Source organism: Haemaphysalis longicornis, unplaced genomic scaffold (assembly GCF_048455015.1).
Source record: "Haemaphysalis longicornis isolate Haplotype H1 unplaced genomic scaffold, Haemaphysalis longicornis Haplotype H1 scaffold_6, whole genome shotgun sequence".
In the NCBI taxonomy this organism is placed as follows: Eukaryota; Metazoa; Arthropoda; class Arachnida; order Ixodida; family Ixodidae; genus Haemaphysalis; species Haemaphysalis longicornis.
Window position 1 is genome coordinate 62,387,567 of NW_027526407.1, and position 18,897 is coordinate 62,406,463.

Genomic DNA, 18,897 nt, shown 5'->3' on the forward strand with positions numbered 1-18,897 from the left:
GTCTCTCCAATGAGTAATCGGCCTCCCGCTTCTAATACAGCCTTCTCTCAGTGTTAATTATGTCGCCCTGGCAGGCTACCGGTTGTCATTTTGCTTAACAGTCCAAGTTGATTTCTTTGTTTATATGTAATATCTTGTACCCTGATCCGCCTTAATATAACTTCTCTCATTATTATCTACCTTAGTACATAATATCCCTTTCAAATTTATTTCCACCCACTATAATCTATCTGAAAGCACTTCTACACGACATTATTATAACAACTACTAACAGGAGCTAATCAATCATTCATTCTCGTTCATTTTTATCCAAACTAGTACCTCCTAATCTGTAACGCGGATCCGGCTATCGTGGTATGAGTGAGTGTAGTTGTGGAGTCTATGGAAAGAATACCACTTTCCTTACTTACACAATGGTCGTTCTGGGTTAGGGGCTCAGGCAAATCTTTCTATGCAAAAAACAACTGTAACAGCCAGAAGTATGTGCTCTGTGGTGCAACGTCACATCCACATTGGCATTAACGTAAATGATGTCCTGCTTGTGCTGGAAACACAGACGCGATGGGATATATGCGGTACAGAACGTCACCGAGACGGGCAAGACATCTTATCTGTTGGATCGGTGGAGAGCGAGCAACGCACACTCCCACCTCGCCGTCCGCCGCCCAAGCGTGTGCGAGCGAGGCATCTTGGCAAAGAAAGTAGCCCTTATGGCCAAACGCTGATTGTGACCAGCTTTGCTGCAAAAAAGCCGCCCGCATCTTCCCACGGGGGGAACTCGAGTAAATGCGTCGCATCTACTCGAGTCAAGCAAAGCGTCACGTCAAGCGTAAGCCATGCAAAGACGCCCTTGACTGAATTCCGAACGCGCGCTCCGCCGCTTATATACGTTGAGGGGACTGCGTAAGCCGGTCCCAGTCGACGACGTTGGCGTACTTGTAAAGCGGCGTGGACTCTAGGTGTTTGAGCCAACCGCGGATGTTGCTTGGCCGGAGAACGGCACACCGGTTATATGCCCAGCGCGCCCGAAGGAGAGGAAACCGCGGAAGAGAGAGTACTGCACATGCGCCGGCCCAAGCGCGTCTGCCGCGGCTATGACGCAACACAATCCAACACAATCCACTTTAATCCAATCCAATCCAATCCAAGCCAATCCAATCCAATCCAATCGAATCCAATCCAATGCCCCTCGCGAGAGATGTGTTCGCTTTAGCCTCGACTCGACGCGCATGCGCAGTGAGCGTGCGGACTACGGACGCCAACGCGGGTGACATCGTGAGGTACTGAAATGCTCTGCATTTAAAAGAAAAGACAGGGCAGCGAGCCGGGTCGGACGCATCGTGAATTGGACGCGCACGCGCACATGGATGTCTCGACCCCAGAAGTGCAACGTCAGTTGTCACCGCGATGCATTTTGCCACGCGCTGGCGTGCCCCGGCTTATTTTGTCGCCGGGTGCACGTCTAGCAGGCGATCTTTCTGATAGCGCTTGATCCCACAGCTGTATTCTGCTGTGATTGCTTCACGATATCTAGTAGTGATTGCAGAAGGACACCCAATCAGATAAGGCCCTTTTTATCAAGCAGGGAACGCCAGTTAATTACCCTTTGAACGTTTGCTTTTCGCTGCCCGATGGTGTGATTAATGTGCTGTATCCTGACGCGCTGATATTTCCACATGCCGCGACGGAACAAGAAGCGCAGTCAATCAAGCGATCCAGCGTTTTTTTTTTTTTTTGTCAGGGAGTGCGTTCGTTAAACAAAGTTGGAAAGGGCATCAGCCCAGCACGATAGTGGTCTGCAGGTACGGAGCGACACGCGCTCCCGTGTTTGGCCTGATAAAGCTTTTGACTGTACATTTTACGAAAAAAGTAACAGATTGCAACTGGAAATAGAGCGCGAAATTAAATCAGGAAATTACTCTAGATTAATGGATTTCTTTCAGGTTAATTATTATGCAGCTTTCTTGTTAGGGTAGCACAAGTGCAGCATGGCAAAAAAAGCGACGACACAGGTAAATGTAGTCGGAAAAAATCAGTACCTGCAAGTACGTAGCCACATTTCGTCAAACTTTGTTTTAGTTATGCGCGCTACCCTCTCAACTTGCAAGGCAAACGTCCGCTTCTGTGATAAGAACATTTCTTCAAATATCGGCGATGAGCGCCGACGCAGCTGGACACTGCGGACCTGAGGCCGCAATGCCGACAGATTTAAATGAAAAATTTAGTAATAGATTGCAGGAAAAAGTAATTGAATTACAAGGAGAGTCACTCTCTAAAATAACTAATTGGAGTGCTAAAACTTATACTAAAATGCAATCGATTTCGCGTTACGTATAGGCCTGCCCATAACCAATATGCACGTTTAGCGTGGCTCAAGTTAACGTTTAGCGTGGCTCAAGTGATGTTGGCTTGTGTAACTGACTATCAGTCCCTCTTACATCATGTGAACGCGATCTAATACATTTTTCTGACTACTAAACACCACCAGTTTCGTTTTTTTACATTCGGGTTTATGGGGCGCTGTCCGTGGCCGTTATTCTAGTTTGCTTTCAATACTGATTTGGTTTTAGAATCTTGTTAGTAATTGCGCTATCTGTGTACTAAATTGCCGCTTTGTTATTGGCCATTTACCTCTGTGCAGCGTCTCGCCTGCGATTGCAGGATTTTGTGCCCGTGCTACGTTAAAGGAAGCGATTGCGGTAAAGTTAAAAAACCATTCGAGTATAATGAAACAAACAATAAATACAACATGCCAAGAACTGCCTAATTGAACGAAAACCTCATCTAGAAAGGAATTAAACGTGAGTGCAGGGGAAACTCGCACGCTTTGAAGAGCCCCGGCCTACTGAAAGATTCCTCAACCATCAACTATGGCCGTGTCATAAACTGTATTTCTCCGGCCCATCGGTTCGCACAACTTCCACCCTTAAACATTCTACGCTTTTATACCGACGATGTTCTCCCAGACGCCTACTTTGAATATGCAAGAAAACGTAAAAGGCAATACACGCGAGAAATAAATGTCAAGTGACACAAAACGCAACGAACCTTCTGTCGCCGCCTTCCATTTTCGCAGCCATGTTGCTGCGGCCGGGCGGATAACCGGGTCGCTATCTTGTGTGAGCAAGAGGAGTGGTTGGCCCCGTACCGTGTGCATAGCGATGATAATTTTTTCCCCCTTCCGATGCTGCGTTCCTCGTTTCGGCCGTTATCCCCGGAGACCGAAACTTTCAACGCTCTTTTATGTCAGTTAAGGTCACCCCTCTCCGTTTTAAGACGTGTGGCATGATTACAAAAAAAAATGTTGATTAAATGTTCGGTTTGACGCGCCGACGCAACACAGGCGGTGAGGCGCGCCGTAGTGGAGGGTACCGGATTAATTTTGACTACCTGGGAATCTTTAACGTGCGCCGAAATATCGTACCAATGGGCCTTTTCGCTTTTCGCCTTCATCAGAAGAGCAGTCGCCACGGCCGGGATTCGAACCCGCGTCCTCGCGCTCAGCAGCGCAACGACCTAGCCACTGAGCCACCGCGGCGGGTACAAATAAAAATACGCAATATGCGGTTTTCGCAGTGATAGACAGACCGGTGGTGCTCTAAAGTGTTCAGTAAACATATTGCAGAGCTTTAATGTCCTGATATCAACAAACATAAACAGGTTCTTGTTTGTTCACTGTCTTGTCCACATGTCTTGCTCTTTCCGTTTGATGCGTCTACTCGGAGTAAATTTCGAAACAACCGTCAAAACCCTTTCGGATTCCCTGATAGAGATTAATTGTTTGGCATCTTTAAAAATATTGTCTTTGGGGTTTTTTGTGACATTTGTAGCGCTTATTTTGGTTGTGCGTTCACCGATAACTTGATGATATCGTCGCACTACCAGGCTTTTTTAATCGCTTTCTGCGCCCAAAGTGGTGGCGGGATATACACAGGGCCACGTACACTTACAACCTTTCGGGGTCAGGTAGTGCCGCCAGTCTCGCAACACCGGAGTTTCTTTTTGTTTTTAGTGTTCCTTTAAAGAAAAAAAAACATTCTATCTTTCACATCCTAATTCTCAGCCGTCATATGACAATGTTACGTGCTGTAAAAAGCAGATAACTAAACTAAACAGAGGCGTTGTGCCGGCAGAACACTGACGTTAATGTCGTGTCGACTGGCTGCTGGTGCCCACTTCAACGCTTCTCGGGTTCGGTGAATGCTTATTACCCAAACTTCGTTATAACGAAGTTGAAGGGGTGCCATAAATATTTAGTTATATCCATTATTTCGTTACATCTTTTATAACAGTTTACGGCAATGTATGCTCAGTTGGGTGCAGAACTGTAATCATGCAAAGAAGGAAACCACCTCGCGGCCAACTGTACCGCTACGCGACACACGACACGCCAGAAGACAAATATTTTGCTTGCTGAAAGCGCACACTGCCTATTTTGCTGTCCGCTAGAAACAGCTGGAAAAAAAGTTCACGATGATCCTTCGTTTCGGACACGGCAAACGAAAGACCTGCTCTTCAGTGGTGGCCGTGGCGTTGATGCTGTTTTTGACGTAGCCATGGGGGCCTTAGAAGCGACGTAGACGGTCAACCCCATCGAGTGCCTGCGCTGACATTGGCAGGTCGAACGTGTGTGCATGGGAGACCACGGCGTCATCGCTTGTTTGTTAAGTGACATGTGCGACAATTGGACGGTCGTCTCTGCCGTAGTCACCGCTTCGGCATCGCGGTTCAGGGAACCCCCCTTGCGCCGCTTCTCCCTGCGGTCACGTAGCCCGCCAGCCCGCTCGCTCATCCCCGCTGGCTGAGCGAGGAGGTAGCCTCGCTCGGCCGCGTGTGGCGTGGCTGCGAATGGCCATGAGGTTGACGCCAGAGGGTTAAAACAGCCGCGCTAAACGAGTGGCGAACACCGCGGAATACTTCACGCACCATGGTAGGGCATTTTTAAGTGCGAATGCACTTCTTAAGCGAGCCTGAATCGTCCGCCACCGTAGTCCGCATAGCAACAGCTGCGGGTGCGCGCGCTCCTCGCCTTCCCTAGCAACGGGGGGAGATGGGCGCGCGCTGCCTGGCCGCTGACATGGCACATACCCACGTGGGGGATTGGCCAGGAATCGGGCGTGAGAAGGGCTAATGCACCCGCTTAAAGGAGTACTGACACGAAATTTCAAAGCTGAGATCCGCTCTAGCAATCAAGTACAACGACAACACAAATAGGTGTCTGTGAATAAATCCATCTTTCTTTCTTTGTAGTTGCTTGTGTGTGTGAGATCTCTCTTTCGCGAACATTACCGAACCGCGCAAATTCAACTCGTGCATTCGCACTTTCACATTCTTCCCCTCGGGGAAATGCGGGGAATTTTTTTATTTAGGGGGGGGGGGACTAATTTTGTTCGTTATATCCATTGACATGTCAATTTTACTTCGTTACAACGAGTTTTCAAATGCATTGATATCTATGGACATTTCAAGGGGAATTTCATTTATATTCACTGTATCCGTTATTACGTTATATCCCGTAAAGTTTGAGTATAGCGAGGTTTGAGTATAGCGACGCGATAGCTTAACAGGCGGCTCTGAAATCGCCTCCGGACTTGTATCCGCGACGCCTGCAAATGATGGACGTGCATTCAATACTCATTTTTCTCGTTTCTACGCTGGCCTGCTGAGTCAGTCAGGTCCCTTCTCGCTGTTCATGCCTGTACAATGTTGTCAGTGACGGGATAACGGCGAATGTCAGCTTCGGCTCTCTGGATACGGAACATAACGCCAACAATTGACGACACGAAGTGTGGAGAGAGGATAACATTTATTACGCCTCCTTTAAATAAAATACATAAAAATGCTTGCTTCATTTTTGAGGAGGAAAGTGAGAAACACGACCTTACTTCATTCAAATCTGAAGCAAGAACTGTGTATTTATTGTATTTATTTACAAAGGCAATAAAATGGGTATTTGTATCCCCAGTTCTCTTAAACAACATCCCACAAATTCTCAAGAGAGAGATCATAGAAGAACATCACGTCATGCTTCTGTTCACACGTCCTTCCTAAGTCTTTCGATGAGGCGGCGTAAGGGTAGCTCAAGTGCCTCGACCCGTTTTTCTAGTTGCTGAAAAAAACATCGGCTTAATAAGTAAACACAAAATAAATTTCAATTAAGTAGCTTATAACGGCGTGTGCGATCCTCCCGGACAGAGCGTTTCGGCACTTTAAAAATACCTACGGAATGCTGAACACCCAAAGTAAAAATAAAATGTGTATAGAAAGTTGAAAACAGGTTTTGCTGGGGCATAGGAAAAAGAAATTTCGAGTTTTGAGGTTTTGTGAAATAAAAAAAAGAAAGATGCACCTATTTTCTGACAGCTGTGGAGGCAAGCCAGGGCAACAGCTGGCGTGTTAAAACATGTGGGGAGGGCTATAATGGCATGAGTTTATGGTGGAGAGACTGAAACCAGAAGGCAGAATGAATGACGACTGAAAAATGAAAATGAACCACGCAGAGAAGATTATTTTAGAGCACAGAGGAATGGAATATCGGCGGATTATTTAATTATAACACGTATATCAGTGTGTCGTTTGTTCTTTGAAAATCCATACTAATTTTCTAAGTAGGGGTTCTGATTGCTTGTAGGGTTTAACGAGCCGACGCAACGCAGGCGATGAGGCGCGCCGTAGTGGAGGGTTACCGGATTAATTTTGACCACCTGGGGTTCTTTAACGTGCGCCGAAATCTCGCACACACGGGCGTTTTTGCTTTTCACCTCCATCAGAAAAGCGGCCGCCGCGGCCGGGAATCGAACCCGCGACCTCGTGCCCAGGAGTGCAACGCCGAGTAGTGGTTCTACAACACCTGACACCATTCGAAGTGTGTGTCTACACTGAGTATTGCTGGAATTATTCACTCAGCAGAACGAAGATCCCTACAAATCATAGGATCTTCTAATAAGAACGGAACGCTTTGCTTTAATGCGCGACGGGCTCTTACATTCGGGCTCTTACAATAATCCTCTTACATTGCTCATAGTGCCTTATTTCCTGGCTTAATTTATTGCTATTCTGCTATATGTCTCGCTATAAAATTTGGATCTTAATTCCTCGAGGTGTCTTTTTTTATTTCGGATATATCATTCCCGCTCTACTAGAAATTTTCACAAAACAGGTACAACGACTAGTGTTCGCTTTTCGGCACACACCGCAGTAGTGTGTTGAAGGACTGTTCGGCGCAGTTAACAGATGTAACTTGCAATCGTTTATCCTTACGTCGTAAAATACCTCCCGAAGTGGTATTCAGTCCTTTGTACGTTCAAAGAAGGTAGGAACGGGTGTGGTTCAAAGTTCTACAAAACAGCTCACCTGTAGTGTGATTTTTAGCATCTTAATATCGCCTTCTTCTGTCGATTCTACGGCACTGTCTGCACTGGCTTTCTGAAAAGGACATGACAAGAAAAACGTTAGCGATGTGTATATTGTGATTCGTAAATAGTGTGTAATGCATCAAGCCATATTTTTTGTATCTTCGTATAGTTGCTTTGGGATTTTAAAACCCTACGATGATAAGAATATCTGCAATTACGGCAATGAAAATTCCAAAATGTTACGGAAGTGGGTTGAAGAAATTACGACTTATCTTACAACGGGAACATTAGCGATGCGCATTCTCCAAACGCAAGTTAAGCCTCCACCGTAGTTTGTGTTGTAATACGTAAGAGTTTATCCCGAATGTTATAACTGAACAATACGGTAGCTATGTGGACTCATCTCGAATGACGTTTACTGAACTTACTTCATCGCCGCCAAGGTGAAAAGAGTGGCGAAGTATTGTTGAGCGTGAGAAGTTGCAATCAATAACCGTAATTGTGGTTACTGTTAAATTACTATTTAAGGTACGTCTACGCCTATTACCGTATTAAAACTTTGTAATGTTACCACTTTAATAACCGCTATAATTTCACTCCAGTTTCCAAGCCCAAGCCGAATATTTATGTCAGATCACTACAAGGAAAGCTTCCGTAGCTAGTATAAATATAAGCACGTTGTTGCTTGAAACCTACCAAACTGGTTGCAATTGTTTACTCGAGATAGACACCAGCACTACGGGCGAGCATATTTTAAACGATGTCTTGTTTCGCTTGTTCAGAAACCCTGTATCTTCCGGCGGTTACAGTTGAAAGCCTGAAGCACCTACAGCTCTTACACCGACCAAAATGACACTTTCCCACCTTTACAGATGTGGAATGTAGCTCTCTTTGCGAAAATAAGGCATCCGCAGGCTGACTGAAAGGACTCGTTTTTCCGTTTGATAAGTTCAGAGCTTCCGAGTGGTTCCATCGACAATTTTCGACGTGCTCCTGTACAGATGAAAGTGTGCGAGAGATAGCTTTCCTTTCAAGGCATTGTGCAGAACGATGAAAGATAAAAGGTATGTCCTTATAGTGCCGGCGCGCTCAAACAGAAATACGCAGCTACACACGTTTTACCAATCCTGTCCTTTCATGCGTGAGGAGCGGATAACATATTCTTCTCGAAGGGCAGAACTTTCATCCCTCTTTCATTTCCCTAAATGCAGCACTTTTACCTTCAGGAGGCGAACCATATCAAGTGGAGAAATGGAGAAGGTATGCCTATTTTACTGCCCACACACATTCGCGGACGCCCCTGGACACAGCAAACGTAGTAAAGCGACAGAACAATTGCAAAAAAAAAAAACACGACCAAGCCTGCTGTCTTGAATTCGCGCTCCGTTCTTTGTTTCCGTACTCCACATTGGCGCGAAACACCATTACCGCCGTTTCTGAGCTCTTGATAGCACTCGAAATTCCCCTTTTTCTTTCGTAGAGAGGGAGGGATTAATTTGCGCTTCAGTAAACTGTTAGATATGTAACCTGTAACAGATTACGTAGGTGCCAAAAAATGTGCTTTCTATCTATTGAAATCCTCATTATAAAGAAAGTGCGACTACATGATGGACAATGCACATACAAGTAGCTTTTACCAAAATCGCTACGTGAGAATGCCTAAGCAGAACGTCTCGCTATGCTACGTCAGTGGGTTCGGTCGCAGAGTTTGTGTGTTGCTCGCCCACTGAGTTTGGTTTTAGTAAGTAGATGACGGCGTGAAAAAATCAAAAACTTACTTTTTTGTTAACGAGTAAGCCACGCTGAACAGCAAAATGCGGAAAAGCAGCTTTAAAGAACACTAGCGTCAACACTCCAGATATTTCAGGGTAGGCTTTAGCACTTCGCACGAATGCCTTACTGGGAAGGTAACCATTTAGAGGCTATATAGGTACACCTGTAATATTATGAAGATCGTCAAAACTCCCTTTGCCAGCTCATTCTCGGTGACTGTGTGATGTCACGTAGCATGCAAAGACATAATTTGAATGCGAAAACAATCAGTTCATTGATCGATCAAGATGGTTTCCCCGCCCGTAGCCGCAAAACTGCCGTCGAACCTCTCTTCGTCTGCAAAGTGCAGCTCACACATCTAGAGGAGTACTGGTCAACGCTTAACGGTGCCTTTTAGACGAAACATAACCTTGTTGAATTTGAAAGACCAAGCTTTGGAAAGTAAACTAATGTTTACGACCCTCAAAAAAGCTTTTTTGAAACAAAAAATATTTGGCCCATTCAGGAATGGAATGGATAACTATTGTCGGAGGAGGCCAATAGGCCCTGTTGTGGCACACGGGAAAAAGGGTAGGGGAAGATGGTTTATATAAAGTCTTTTCACGGCACTGTAAGGGTTCACCTAGCACGGTATGCACAGTTGAAGTTGTGGCGAGGACACTCTAATACGACCATCATCCGGGTGTCCAAAAGGAGCCGTTCAGGAGCCACAAAGGGTGTGTTTTGGGGGACATCTAGAGAGCATGGGCTAACGATCCGCCATCACACTACTTTATAGAGACCTGTTTTGATACCGAATTCTGTAATTCGCTGTAAGATTTGTGAAGAAAAAGCCGGTGTCCTGCGCTTGTAGTAGCAGAACGCCTGCTTGACGTCCTCTCTGTCGTAATGCGATCTATAGCTTAAGCTTCCAGTCAAGAAAACACAAACGCGTGGGGCAGTGCAAGGCCTTGGTAGGCACCATTGGTTTTACGCGTTTCATATGCCCTGTACTCATTCTCATATACGCAACACCTCGATGCCCCAATTGGCAGTTTCAGGTTACGTACATAGCGTGCCAAGCGGCACCGCAGTACATTCGCAGCAGTCGATGTGTTAGTGAACGGCTACAGAGCACAGCTTGTCGAAAAATACCGTGGGGTGGCATTTTTCTTTTCTCTGTAGCAACTGTGATTGTGCAGCCGAGTTACTAAAAAACAAAAATTGCGGGAGAAAGCCATGATACAACCATGCGTGGTATTTAAGAAGCTCCTGGTGTCTATTGAACGCCTACAATGTGCATCAGCGAGCCCTCTTTACCAGTATACACCAATGAAGTTCCCTATCTATACGCGTTTTCTGGTGTGCACTCCACACACATGCCCAGCATGACTTTTTCTTTCTTTATGCGTGTTATATATGAACGCAAATACTCCTGCTGGTTTTGAAACCCAACTGTTGCGAGTAGCTTCCGCTGTGTTTGGTTGTTGTCATCGCTCCGCTAAACGTGTTGTAGTGATTGACCAATTCACCCCACCACACATTCTAATAAATTATTCTCCTGACTTCCCACATGCTTACTTAGGAGAAGTCCTGCAAGTTTGGAAAGTTCTACGATTACCTGCAGGTCTTTCTTGTCGCATAAATCCTGACATTGCGGGAATTTCGTACATCCTCCGTCCGTTCCGTCTCCTTGTGGTTCGTTTTCTCTGGAAGCTGGTTCGGTTGGTGTTTCAGGTACTTCACCGCATTTTTTCTGAAGTGCAACAAAACACAAAGCCGAAGGTGACATTCAAGTAATCACTGGTTTGTCATCATACTTTCGTAATGACCAACGATGCTGATGCATTAATGCGCAAACACAACTTCTGCGAAAAAACTTGTCGAAAAACTGCAACCATTTAGTAACAAGGCGCAAAAAACATGTACGACCCTTGCCCTGTGAAGTGCATGCCCCCTAGGCGGTTGCACCTTCTGACGGAGGAATGCAAAGCGCACTGCTTTAAATTAACAGTATTGCCAGGCCACGTGAATACAATAACGACGCCAGTGCCGCATCGAGTTGTGCACAAAATATGCGATGATGACAGAGCTGTGCTGGCCGCGTGGCCTGCCTGCCCCATTCTGTGTAATGGATTTGTACACAGTGTAAATACAGGGCAGCATCTCGCCCTCTCGTCCGGCGTGATTCCCAGACTTCACTGCTTCGTCATTTTCTTGCTGTCATCACTGCTACTGGACCAGTGTTCGAAAACCCCATGATAGTCATCAGTGGCGGCAAAAATTTCTTTAATGTTTTTCTCCTCACGTCTTTCATTTTCCTCGCACTCGCCATGCTACCTCGGTCTCGACCGATACGCTGGCCAACGCGAATAGGGTACAGTCAAGCCATGAGGATTCGACGAAGAAGGCGCGCGTCATGGCGTTGCGCTCAGACGAAGCCACGCTGAAGAAGTTGTGGGTGGCCTTGCCCGCCCAATGTGTTTCATGGGCACTTTAGACGCAGAGTAAATACAGTTATATGGTTCGTCTCATTTTCATCACCTCCGCGTAACAGTATTGACAATCGCTCTGAGGCCAAGACCAAAGCAAAACACGATAGGTACAGTTCGTTGGATTGTTTGCGCACTGTAAGATGCGTGTGCTAAGCTTGGTAATACGAATATCAGGATCGAGTTTTTGCCCTGTCTCGAAATGTCAGCATAAAGTCGTCGACGTTATCAGTGCTTATTCACTTTGTGCTCTCAGTAATGCGAAGTTCGTATACATTTAAAAGGTCGATACCTGTTTTGCATTAGGAGAAGTGCCGGACAAAATATTAGCATTCCGTCACTAGTGTTTCCACCACAGACATTCGCACCATTATTGTAACTAATCTTTGAGTAGGGCATCAGAGAGTATGCGCACTTAGTTCTATGTGGGTAACATTGCGCGCGGAAGGATGCACATCATAGGCGGACATTTAGCCCTATAAGCGCGTGTACGACTTTTGAAGCACAAAAACATGCATGTTATCAACGTCTCTATGGCCACAGCGTGATATACCTCGATATTTGCGCTAAATTTCTCACAATTGGAAATAAATTTCACAAAATGCACATCTGTAAAGCGCAATAATCAGAATACCTTATGAAAACCGCTAGCACAAAGTTTCTTTGCTCACCTGTTCCTCTTGATACGGCCGCACTCCAATCACATCTCTGAAGCCAATATGACTGTTGTCCATGTGCCTCTTGGAAAGCAAAACATTGGTGTTAAAACTCGTGAACAGAGAACACTAAGTATACTTGAAAGCACTGAAAAATAAGCGGTTATTTTGAAGTAATTTTGGGTATGTAATGAGTACGACATCTTGTGTTTTTTTTCGTTCAACATGAGCTTCCCGCTTTATAGGGACTTCATTTAGTGTTGCACATTCATTACCGATGAATTTACACATAATCGTAATGTGTCTTCAAACATTTTATTCGAAGTTTTTTGTTATAGCACTCTAGGCTTTCTCGTAGGTCTATCATCTTTCCGAAGCATGCATTGGTGTAAACTCGCGAACCCCCTTTGGCGTCCATTTCCTTGACGCCTTAATAAAGCAACTGACACGATATATATGCTCCTGGCAACATTCTAAGCGACCGAAATGCACTACCACATTGTGTACTGTTACATTCCTTGGGCGAATTGGGCCTCTTGGCGTTGGTTTTATGGGACAAAAAAAGGCATGCAGGTTATCGCACAACTGTCCAGACTTGCAGGATTTCCGCAAAATAAGTACAAGTGGAGCATCGCGATCATTCCATGGTGTCGGTTTTTCAACGCCTGAACAAAGCAAATAAGACCACACAAATATTTGTGACAACAGTCTAAGCGACCATAATGGGCACCAAATGTTGTCCTGTCACCTAGCTTGGCAAATTGGGCCTCTTGGCGTTCAATATAGTGCCGATGAACCCGACCCATTCTTGAGCAGACATCTTCAGAAGTAGAGCAAGGACAGCAGGTTTACGTAAAGTCTTTTATTGTAGAACGCATATCATAACCTTTTGCACTGTAGGGTTACGCGGACACTCTTTCATATATATCGTTTTTTGTTTGCCACCGAGGTCGGTAAGACCTTTGACACTTCGCTGCTAAGATATTAGTTCCAACTATTTTTTGCCTTCATCCGCGGCGTTTCCCGTCTTTCTAAACCTTGAAGAAGGTAATTGTGGTGTCATTTGCAGCGTATTTTTGTGTTGTAGCCCCGCTACAAGCTTCGCATCGCACGTTTCTAATTGACGGCAGCGTGAAGTACTTGCGTGTTACCGTTATATAAGTGCTCAGTCAGTATTACATTAATGCTGCACTTCTGTATTTTTTCCCCCATGTGCAAGTACCACTCCCCTCTGTAATACCTCCCGTTCCTGAGGGTACCAATAAATGAAATGAAATGAAATGAAATTAAGGTGAAGAAGATACGAGCAGCCTTCTTGTGAAGCGTTTTGTAAATTCTTTACAAGGCAAAGAAGAGCTTGCTTATTTCGTGAGTGCTTTGAGGCGCGCGAAAGAAAATTATCCTACGGAAGATTGTGACAAGAGCTGCAAATTTCGCTAATAGCACTGAACTGCTATCCGTGTATAATTTCGGTTTTGTTGAAACCCTCTTGCATATGTTGAATACCTTTTCCGCCAAAACGCAATCGCATCAATCTTGCAAGTCAATGTAAGAAACGTTTTCTAACAATTCCGCATGAACACGAGTGTCCCAAGACAATACGTGCCGAATCCAAGCTTATCATTCCAATATTGCTCAAAGTCACGGCATAATTTTTAATTACTTGTGGCCATAAACTTCCCCTAACGGACCTGAAAAACATATTGCTTAATGCTTTATAACGCGCTGCATTAAGGTCCGGGAATAAACTTTCGCTTTTTCCGTAATTGAGGTTTAGGTGAATTTGGCTCATTTCGTAAAAAGCTCCTCACAAGTTCTTGCCAGTGCGTAGTTTCGCATACTTCAACTGACCGTAAATTGCAAAAATCCAGGCCACAGCGGTAACGTGGGCATGTCATCTATGTTTTTGTTGTTTCTCACGACAGTAAGTGCTATACGAAGTATAAACCGAAACTAAGAGTTAACCTGATAGCGGCAGAGACCGGGATGGAATGTGAATTTTTCGCACCTTGAATTCTTCGTACACAAAGTTGTCACTACATTCCGGGCACTGAACTACTGTCGTGGTTAAACCTTCGATGACACGCAGAATTGGTCTTCTATGCTGCAAATAAAGAAAAGTTGTCGCTTGAGCTATGTAAAACGGCATAAGAGAAAATAATATTAGAAATGATGGCTTGCATTACCAGCCGCAACGGAGCACATTTTTATCGAAGGTCACACAAATAGAAAAATTAACTTTGACACCGGCTTATATTGTTCAACGGTCAGGTCATGGATGTGCTACCTGTAAAGTGGTCACTAAGATCTTATCCTTGATCAGAACAAGTATTCCACAGTTTTTTATCAAGAGCGCAGCTTTGGGAGCGACAAACCGTGTGTATATAGTACGGTATATGTATGCCTGATTATTTCTTGGGTGTTAGGAGCCAGAAACTTCATCTGCTTTTTTGTGATCCCCCGAGATGAGTCGCTACAGTAACCGTTCTTGCCAACGTGTCGGTAGTTCTCATTGACACACAGAATGTGGTGATCGTTCTATTGACTCGTATATTGTGCACAATTATAAACAATATTCTTAAGTGCAGGCCAACATAAGAAGAGTTCCACCACTGGCCACAAATTCTATCTACAACCGGAGTGTTCAAAAAAAGTTTAGTCGACAAAAATACGTAGCAGCCATTTTAAAGACTCATAACAGGTATATACTTTAATGTGCACAAGACCACTAAACAAGTCAAAACTCAAGTCATGCAAAGCTTGCAAGAGTGAGGCACTGAATGAAAGGACGCAGTGTGATACGGATGTGAAACAGATGAAACAATATATCGGTTATTATGCATCTTTTTTACTCTCACCTCGTCTAGGTAAGGCCAGCTCTGACGAGCCTTGATATCCTGGCTTCGCGGTTGGCGTTCGCTCATATAATATAGTGGGAGTAAGAGCACCTTTAATTAAATAAAGTGCAGAACACGTGGCGGCGAAGAGTGGTTGAAAAAACATGCTCAGAATGGAAGCAACAAATGTCAGCATGATCTAAAAGGAAGAACTTGCTGACCTAATTTAAACCACCGCACCGAAACACCAAAGTATTGTTCGAAGTTGTTTGCATAATAAACGACATTAAATGAATAGCAGAATTCATTCGGTGGATTAAATAAGACAACACAGGCACTTACCAGCCCTTTCTCTGTACTGATGCCATCCTTAACGCATGTGTAAGGAATGCAACGGAAAAAGCATTCTCCACAGAGATTGTGTTTGCATTTGAGGCTGAAAACAGCTTCTGCAATGTCGTTGCAATGAATGCATCTGATGAAGTTCGCTGCGCCAACGCTGGTAAGCTCGCACGTCAAACGGTAGCGACGCTGCACAATTATTTTGATGAATGGTCTGCAAAAGGTAGGCAGATCTTAATGAAAGTGCTTTCAATTTTTTAGGATATGTTTGCGTATTTTCTGTTTCCTTTTGGGTTGACACCTTTCACTGCTATCGCTCTATCATTTGCGTTGTTCGACACACTTAGAATTTCCTCTAAATATTCTCGCGATCGCTTGAAAAAGTAGGGCTGGAACGATAAGGTCTGCTTTATTCGCGAGCGCCTGGCATGGCTGCAACATATCAACAACCGTCCTAGCAAGCGGATAATGATCTCGCGTTGTAAAAAGGAAGATAAATAGGATAATGATAGGCACAAACAATGTATAAACGAAGAAGAATCATAAAGCAGATAAGCCGCTCAGGTTGCTGAGCTTATCGCGTCAAGAGTGCATAGGCGAAGTTCATGGTCATACTAATAATACGTACTATTTTTGCCAATATTATGGGTATTCCTCGCTGTCGGTCGGCCTAACTTAAACATTTTATTTTTGACAAATTTCTATTTTCACAGCCCCCCTTCCCCCCCCCCCCTCCATGCTCAGGGCCAACAAACTCCTATTTCCAGAAATCTCCAAATCCATAACCTATCCTCTCCCCTTCCTGTATGCAGTGGATGCCTCGTCTTGCTGATTCGGGTCTTGGACACCAACAATACTTGGTAACGAAGGCCTGGTCGGCAACTCGTAACCTGGTTATTTAATAATAGTGATACTCTCAACCGGGTGAGTGGCGTGGTATGAATACTTATGCTCATCAATTTTTTTCATTTTCTCCCTTCGATGTTGTACGTAAGTTTTTTTTTACTTCCAAGGCAGCGTTCGTTTTTTGCCCCAAGTTGTAATCGTGCGACAGCCATGTTAAGTCCGAATATTTGAGCCTGCCGTCAGTATTTCTGCGCCATCTGCCAGTCATGTTTCAGACTACAAGTACGTTGTTGTTTCCTGCATTGTCTGTTTTATAATTATGGCTTTCTCCTTAACTTGTGCAGTTCTACACCTTTTTACTTCTGGCGGAACCAACGTCATCACCAATTTGCGATCCCTGCCGCAACAGCTTTTACTAAAATTAGCGGCGTTCAGAGCCCCCTCAAGACGTGCACCTGGTGCACCTGCTGCAGCGCGATTTTACCAAAGACACAAGCGCCGGAGTTGACGTGGCGGTGGCTCCCTCTCGGAGATAGGAGAGGCAGTTACGGCTACTAAAACGACGTGTTGCCTCCAGAAGGCGCTTTGTGTATTGAAACGAGAGCAATGCTCTTTCTAGTAACACCGCTACTGACAAGCTTTTCGACAAGGTTTTTGTACCTCCAAATGTAAACACGCTCGTCGCATCTGAGAGTACCCTTTTCAAAATTATACAGAACGGCAGTACTGCGTATTTTCTTGCAGATGAAGTGTAATCTCACATGCATCATAGCCCGAACTCAATGACGTGTTATATGGGCATGTAATTATATAGATATTAATCAGTGCTGTTAGAAGAATCGACATTCATGATATTTACATGCCGTTTGTTCAGCCAAATGGTATGGCAACTGCAGAACTGCCGCCCTAAAAATGCATACGGAAGCCACACCTACTACCCGCTTGGATCGAACATAAAAACAAAGTGCTTGCGACAAACTTTGCTATGACCTAGCAACGAAACACCAGCACCCAGGGTGACAAGCACAAATCTATAGTGTGCTAACAAGAGGATGGAAAGGAAAAAAAAAGTTGCAACGAACCTGTCAGGGGCATCCGTATTCTCGCCAGCCATATTTACCAGCTCCGACTCCGAACTTCGCTTAGCTATTCTGCTCGGGACGGCGGACTGTTTGGCCGAGGGCCGTGTGCAGAGCAGCGATAAAGCGGGAATATGGGTTTCGTTTTTTTTTTTTTTTTGTTATCTTGCGGCACGCCATCGCTCCGTCCACAGTGTTTGTCCAGCCACGCTTGGCAAAGGCGGTGAATCACTCTTTGCAACTCTACTGCGTAGCCCTGAGTTGCCGAGAGCGGAAAGTAAACAAAAAAAGAAGGATGGTGTTTACTTTGCAAGGAAAGCCTTGGTGGGTTCCGACTGATGGTAGAGCTGTGGAGTTTCCTGTTCGAATAACCAGTGCAATCAGAAACGAAAAACTAAACTGTAAAAAAGAACAGCTGATTGTGGTAGTTTAGTACATAAAAATGCTCATTTAATTTTTTTATGCTGTGTTCACTATGTATTTTGGGGTATTTATCTATTTATACTGCCAGTTCTATACAGGGCTGTAGTAGTGCCGAAATGAGATATTTATACAGTTGACCTGACACGCAAAATAAGTGGGGCGCAGAATAAATTATAAATAACAATTGTATATCTAGAAAAGCCGTTTGAGATAAAGCAGTGAGTTTAACGTCACCAATTCGATAAGATCACTCCAGAGTTATTTTATCGAATTACTCTGCAGTGACCTTACCGAATTGGTGAATTAAAGCTGACTTTCTCCCTCGTGGCTTTCCTAGAAATACAAATGTTATTTCAATGTTATTCTGCCCATCACATATTGCGTATAAGTAGAGTTTTATCGATATCTTATGGAGGTTAAATTATCGAAAACACGGATGCGTATGGATGGGTGAGGTTCCAACATGAATTTGGTGTAAACACCAGAGATTTCCTCGACCTCTCCCCTTTCCCGGATCTCACGGCCGTGTGTACCGAGTTTGGGGGCGCAGAATTTGTCTAGATAGAAGACATCTGCATTGGGTTCTGCATCGCATGCTTCATTCGACGCGGGGAGCCATGATTTTTAGGAGAATCTTCGTATTGGTGGCGTTGTTGAGTGCTTCAGATTTATGGACGATTTTTCAGTGTGCGGGTGTACCAGAATCCATACTGCAGGTGAACTTATTTGTTGTTCGGTTGTTCTGTAATTTTTGTGCTTCAATACCACTCATGTAAAACCCCACTGTAATGTTTAACCATGGACGTCGTCGCACTCAGGGCGCCCCTCACGACGCAGACGCGGAGACGGCCGTCACCCTTCGGATGGGCCGCTAACAATTAGGCCGCCTTGACGCGTGGCGCTTACTGAAACGAGCAGGTCCGTGTTCGGCCTGGGACAAGAAGCAGCGGCGGTGATTCAAAAGTTGGGTCACGACCACCATGCATGGATTTTCTCCGATTTTCTCTCGGTCGGAGAGTATTGTACCCGGCCTTGGTGCTTCTTGTTTTCTTTAACCTTTCCCCTTCCCTCAGCGAGCGTATTTATGTCGAGCCCGGCGAGAGGAAGGTGATCTT

General features: G+C 44.9%; 2 protein-coding genes across 3 annotated transcripts in view; both read right to left on the reverse strand.

The window, feature by feature from the left end:
• The window catches only part of LOC144141587 (uncharacterized), a 66,027-nt gene extending 62,920 nt beyond the window's left edge, over positions 1 to 3,107 (reverse strand). The window contains exon 1 of the mRNA XM_077673132.1: positions 3,049 to 3,107. Coding sequence (XP_077529258.1) covers positions 3,049 to 3,080 — 32 coding nt within the window. The 5' untranslated portion in view covers positions 3,081 to 3,107. The remainder of the gene's footprint in view (positions 1 to 3,048) is intronic.
• Positions 3,108 to 5,837: 2,730 nt separating this feature from the next.
• LOC144141589 (uncharacterized) lies at positions 5,838 to 17,542 on the reverse strand. 2 transcript variants are annotated; one of them, XM_077673133.1, is made up of 8 exons: positions 17,363 to 17,542; positions 15,435 to 15,648; positions 14,264 to 14,359; positions 12,271 to 12,339; positions 10,729 to 10,863; positions 8,220 to 8,348; positions 7,354 to 7,425; positions 5,838 to 6,109 (listed from the first exon to the last, which is right to left on the reverse strand). In XM_077673133.1, the coding sequence occupies exons 1-8, from the start codon at positions 17,392 to 17,394 to the stop codon at positions 6,035 to 6,037; spliced, it is 822 nt and encodes a 273-aa protein (XP_077529259.1). In that variant the 5' UTR covers positions 17,395 to 17,542; the 3' UTR covers positions 5,838 to 6,034. The 2 variants fall into 2 exon arrangements, with proteins under 2 accessions (XP_077529259.1, XP_077529260.1); XM_077673134.1 differs by lacking the exon at positions 8,220 to 8,348 and having other exon boundaries at positions 5,839 to 6,109; positions 17,363 to 17,529.
• Between the last annotated feature and the right edge of the window lie 1,355 nt (positions 17,543 to 18,897).

What these genes read in the sequence shown, in the direction of transcription:
- LOC144141589 (XM_077673133.1), bottom strand. Translation starts at nt 17,394, where the DNA reads ATGGCTGGCGAGAATACGGATGCCCCTGACAG. An exon ending in TACATTCCACATCTGTAAAG is followed by an intron (nt 7,426 to 8,219) that starts GTGGGAAAGTGT and finishes TGTCCTTTTCAG; the next exon opens with AAAGCCAGTGCAGACAGTGC. An exon ending in TGCTAAAAATCACACTACAG is followed by an intron (nt 6,110 to 7,353) that starts GTGAGCTGTTTT and finishes TGTTTTTTTCAG; the next exon opens with CAACTAGAAAAACGGGTCGA.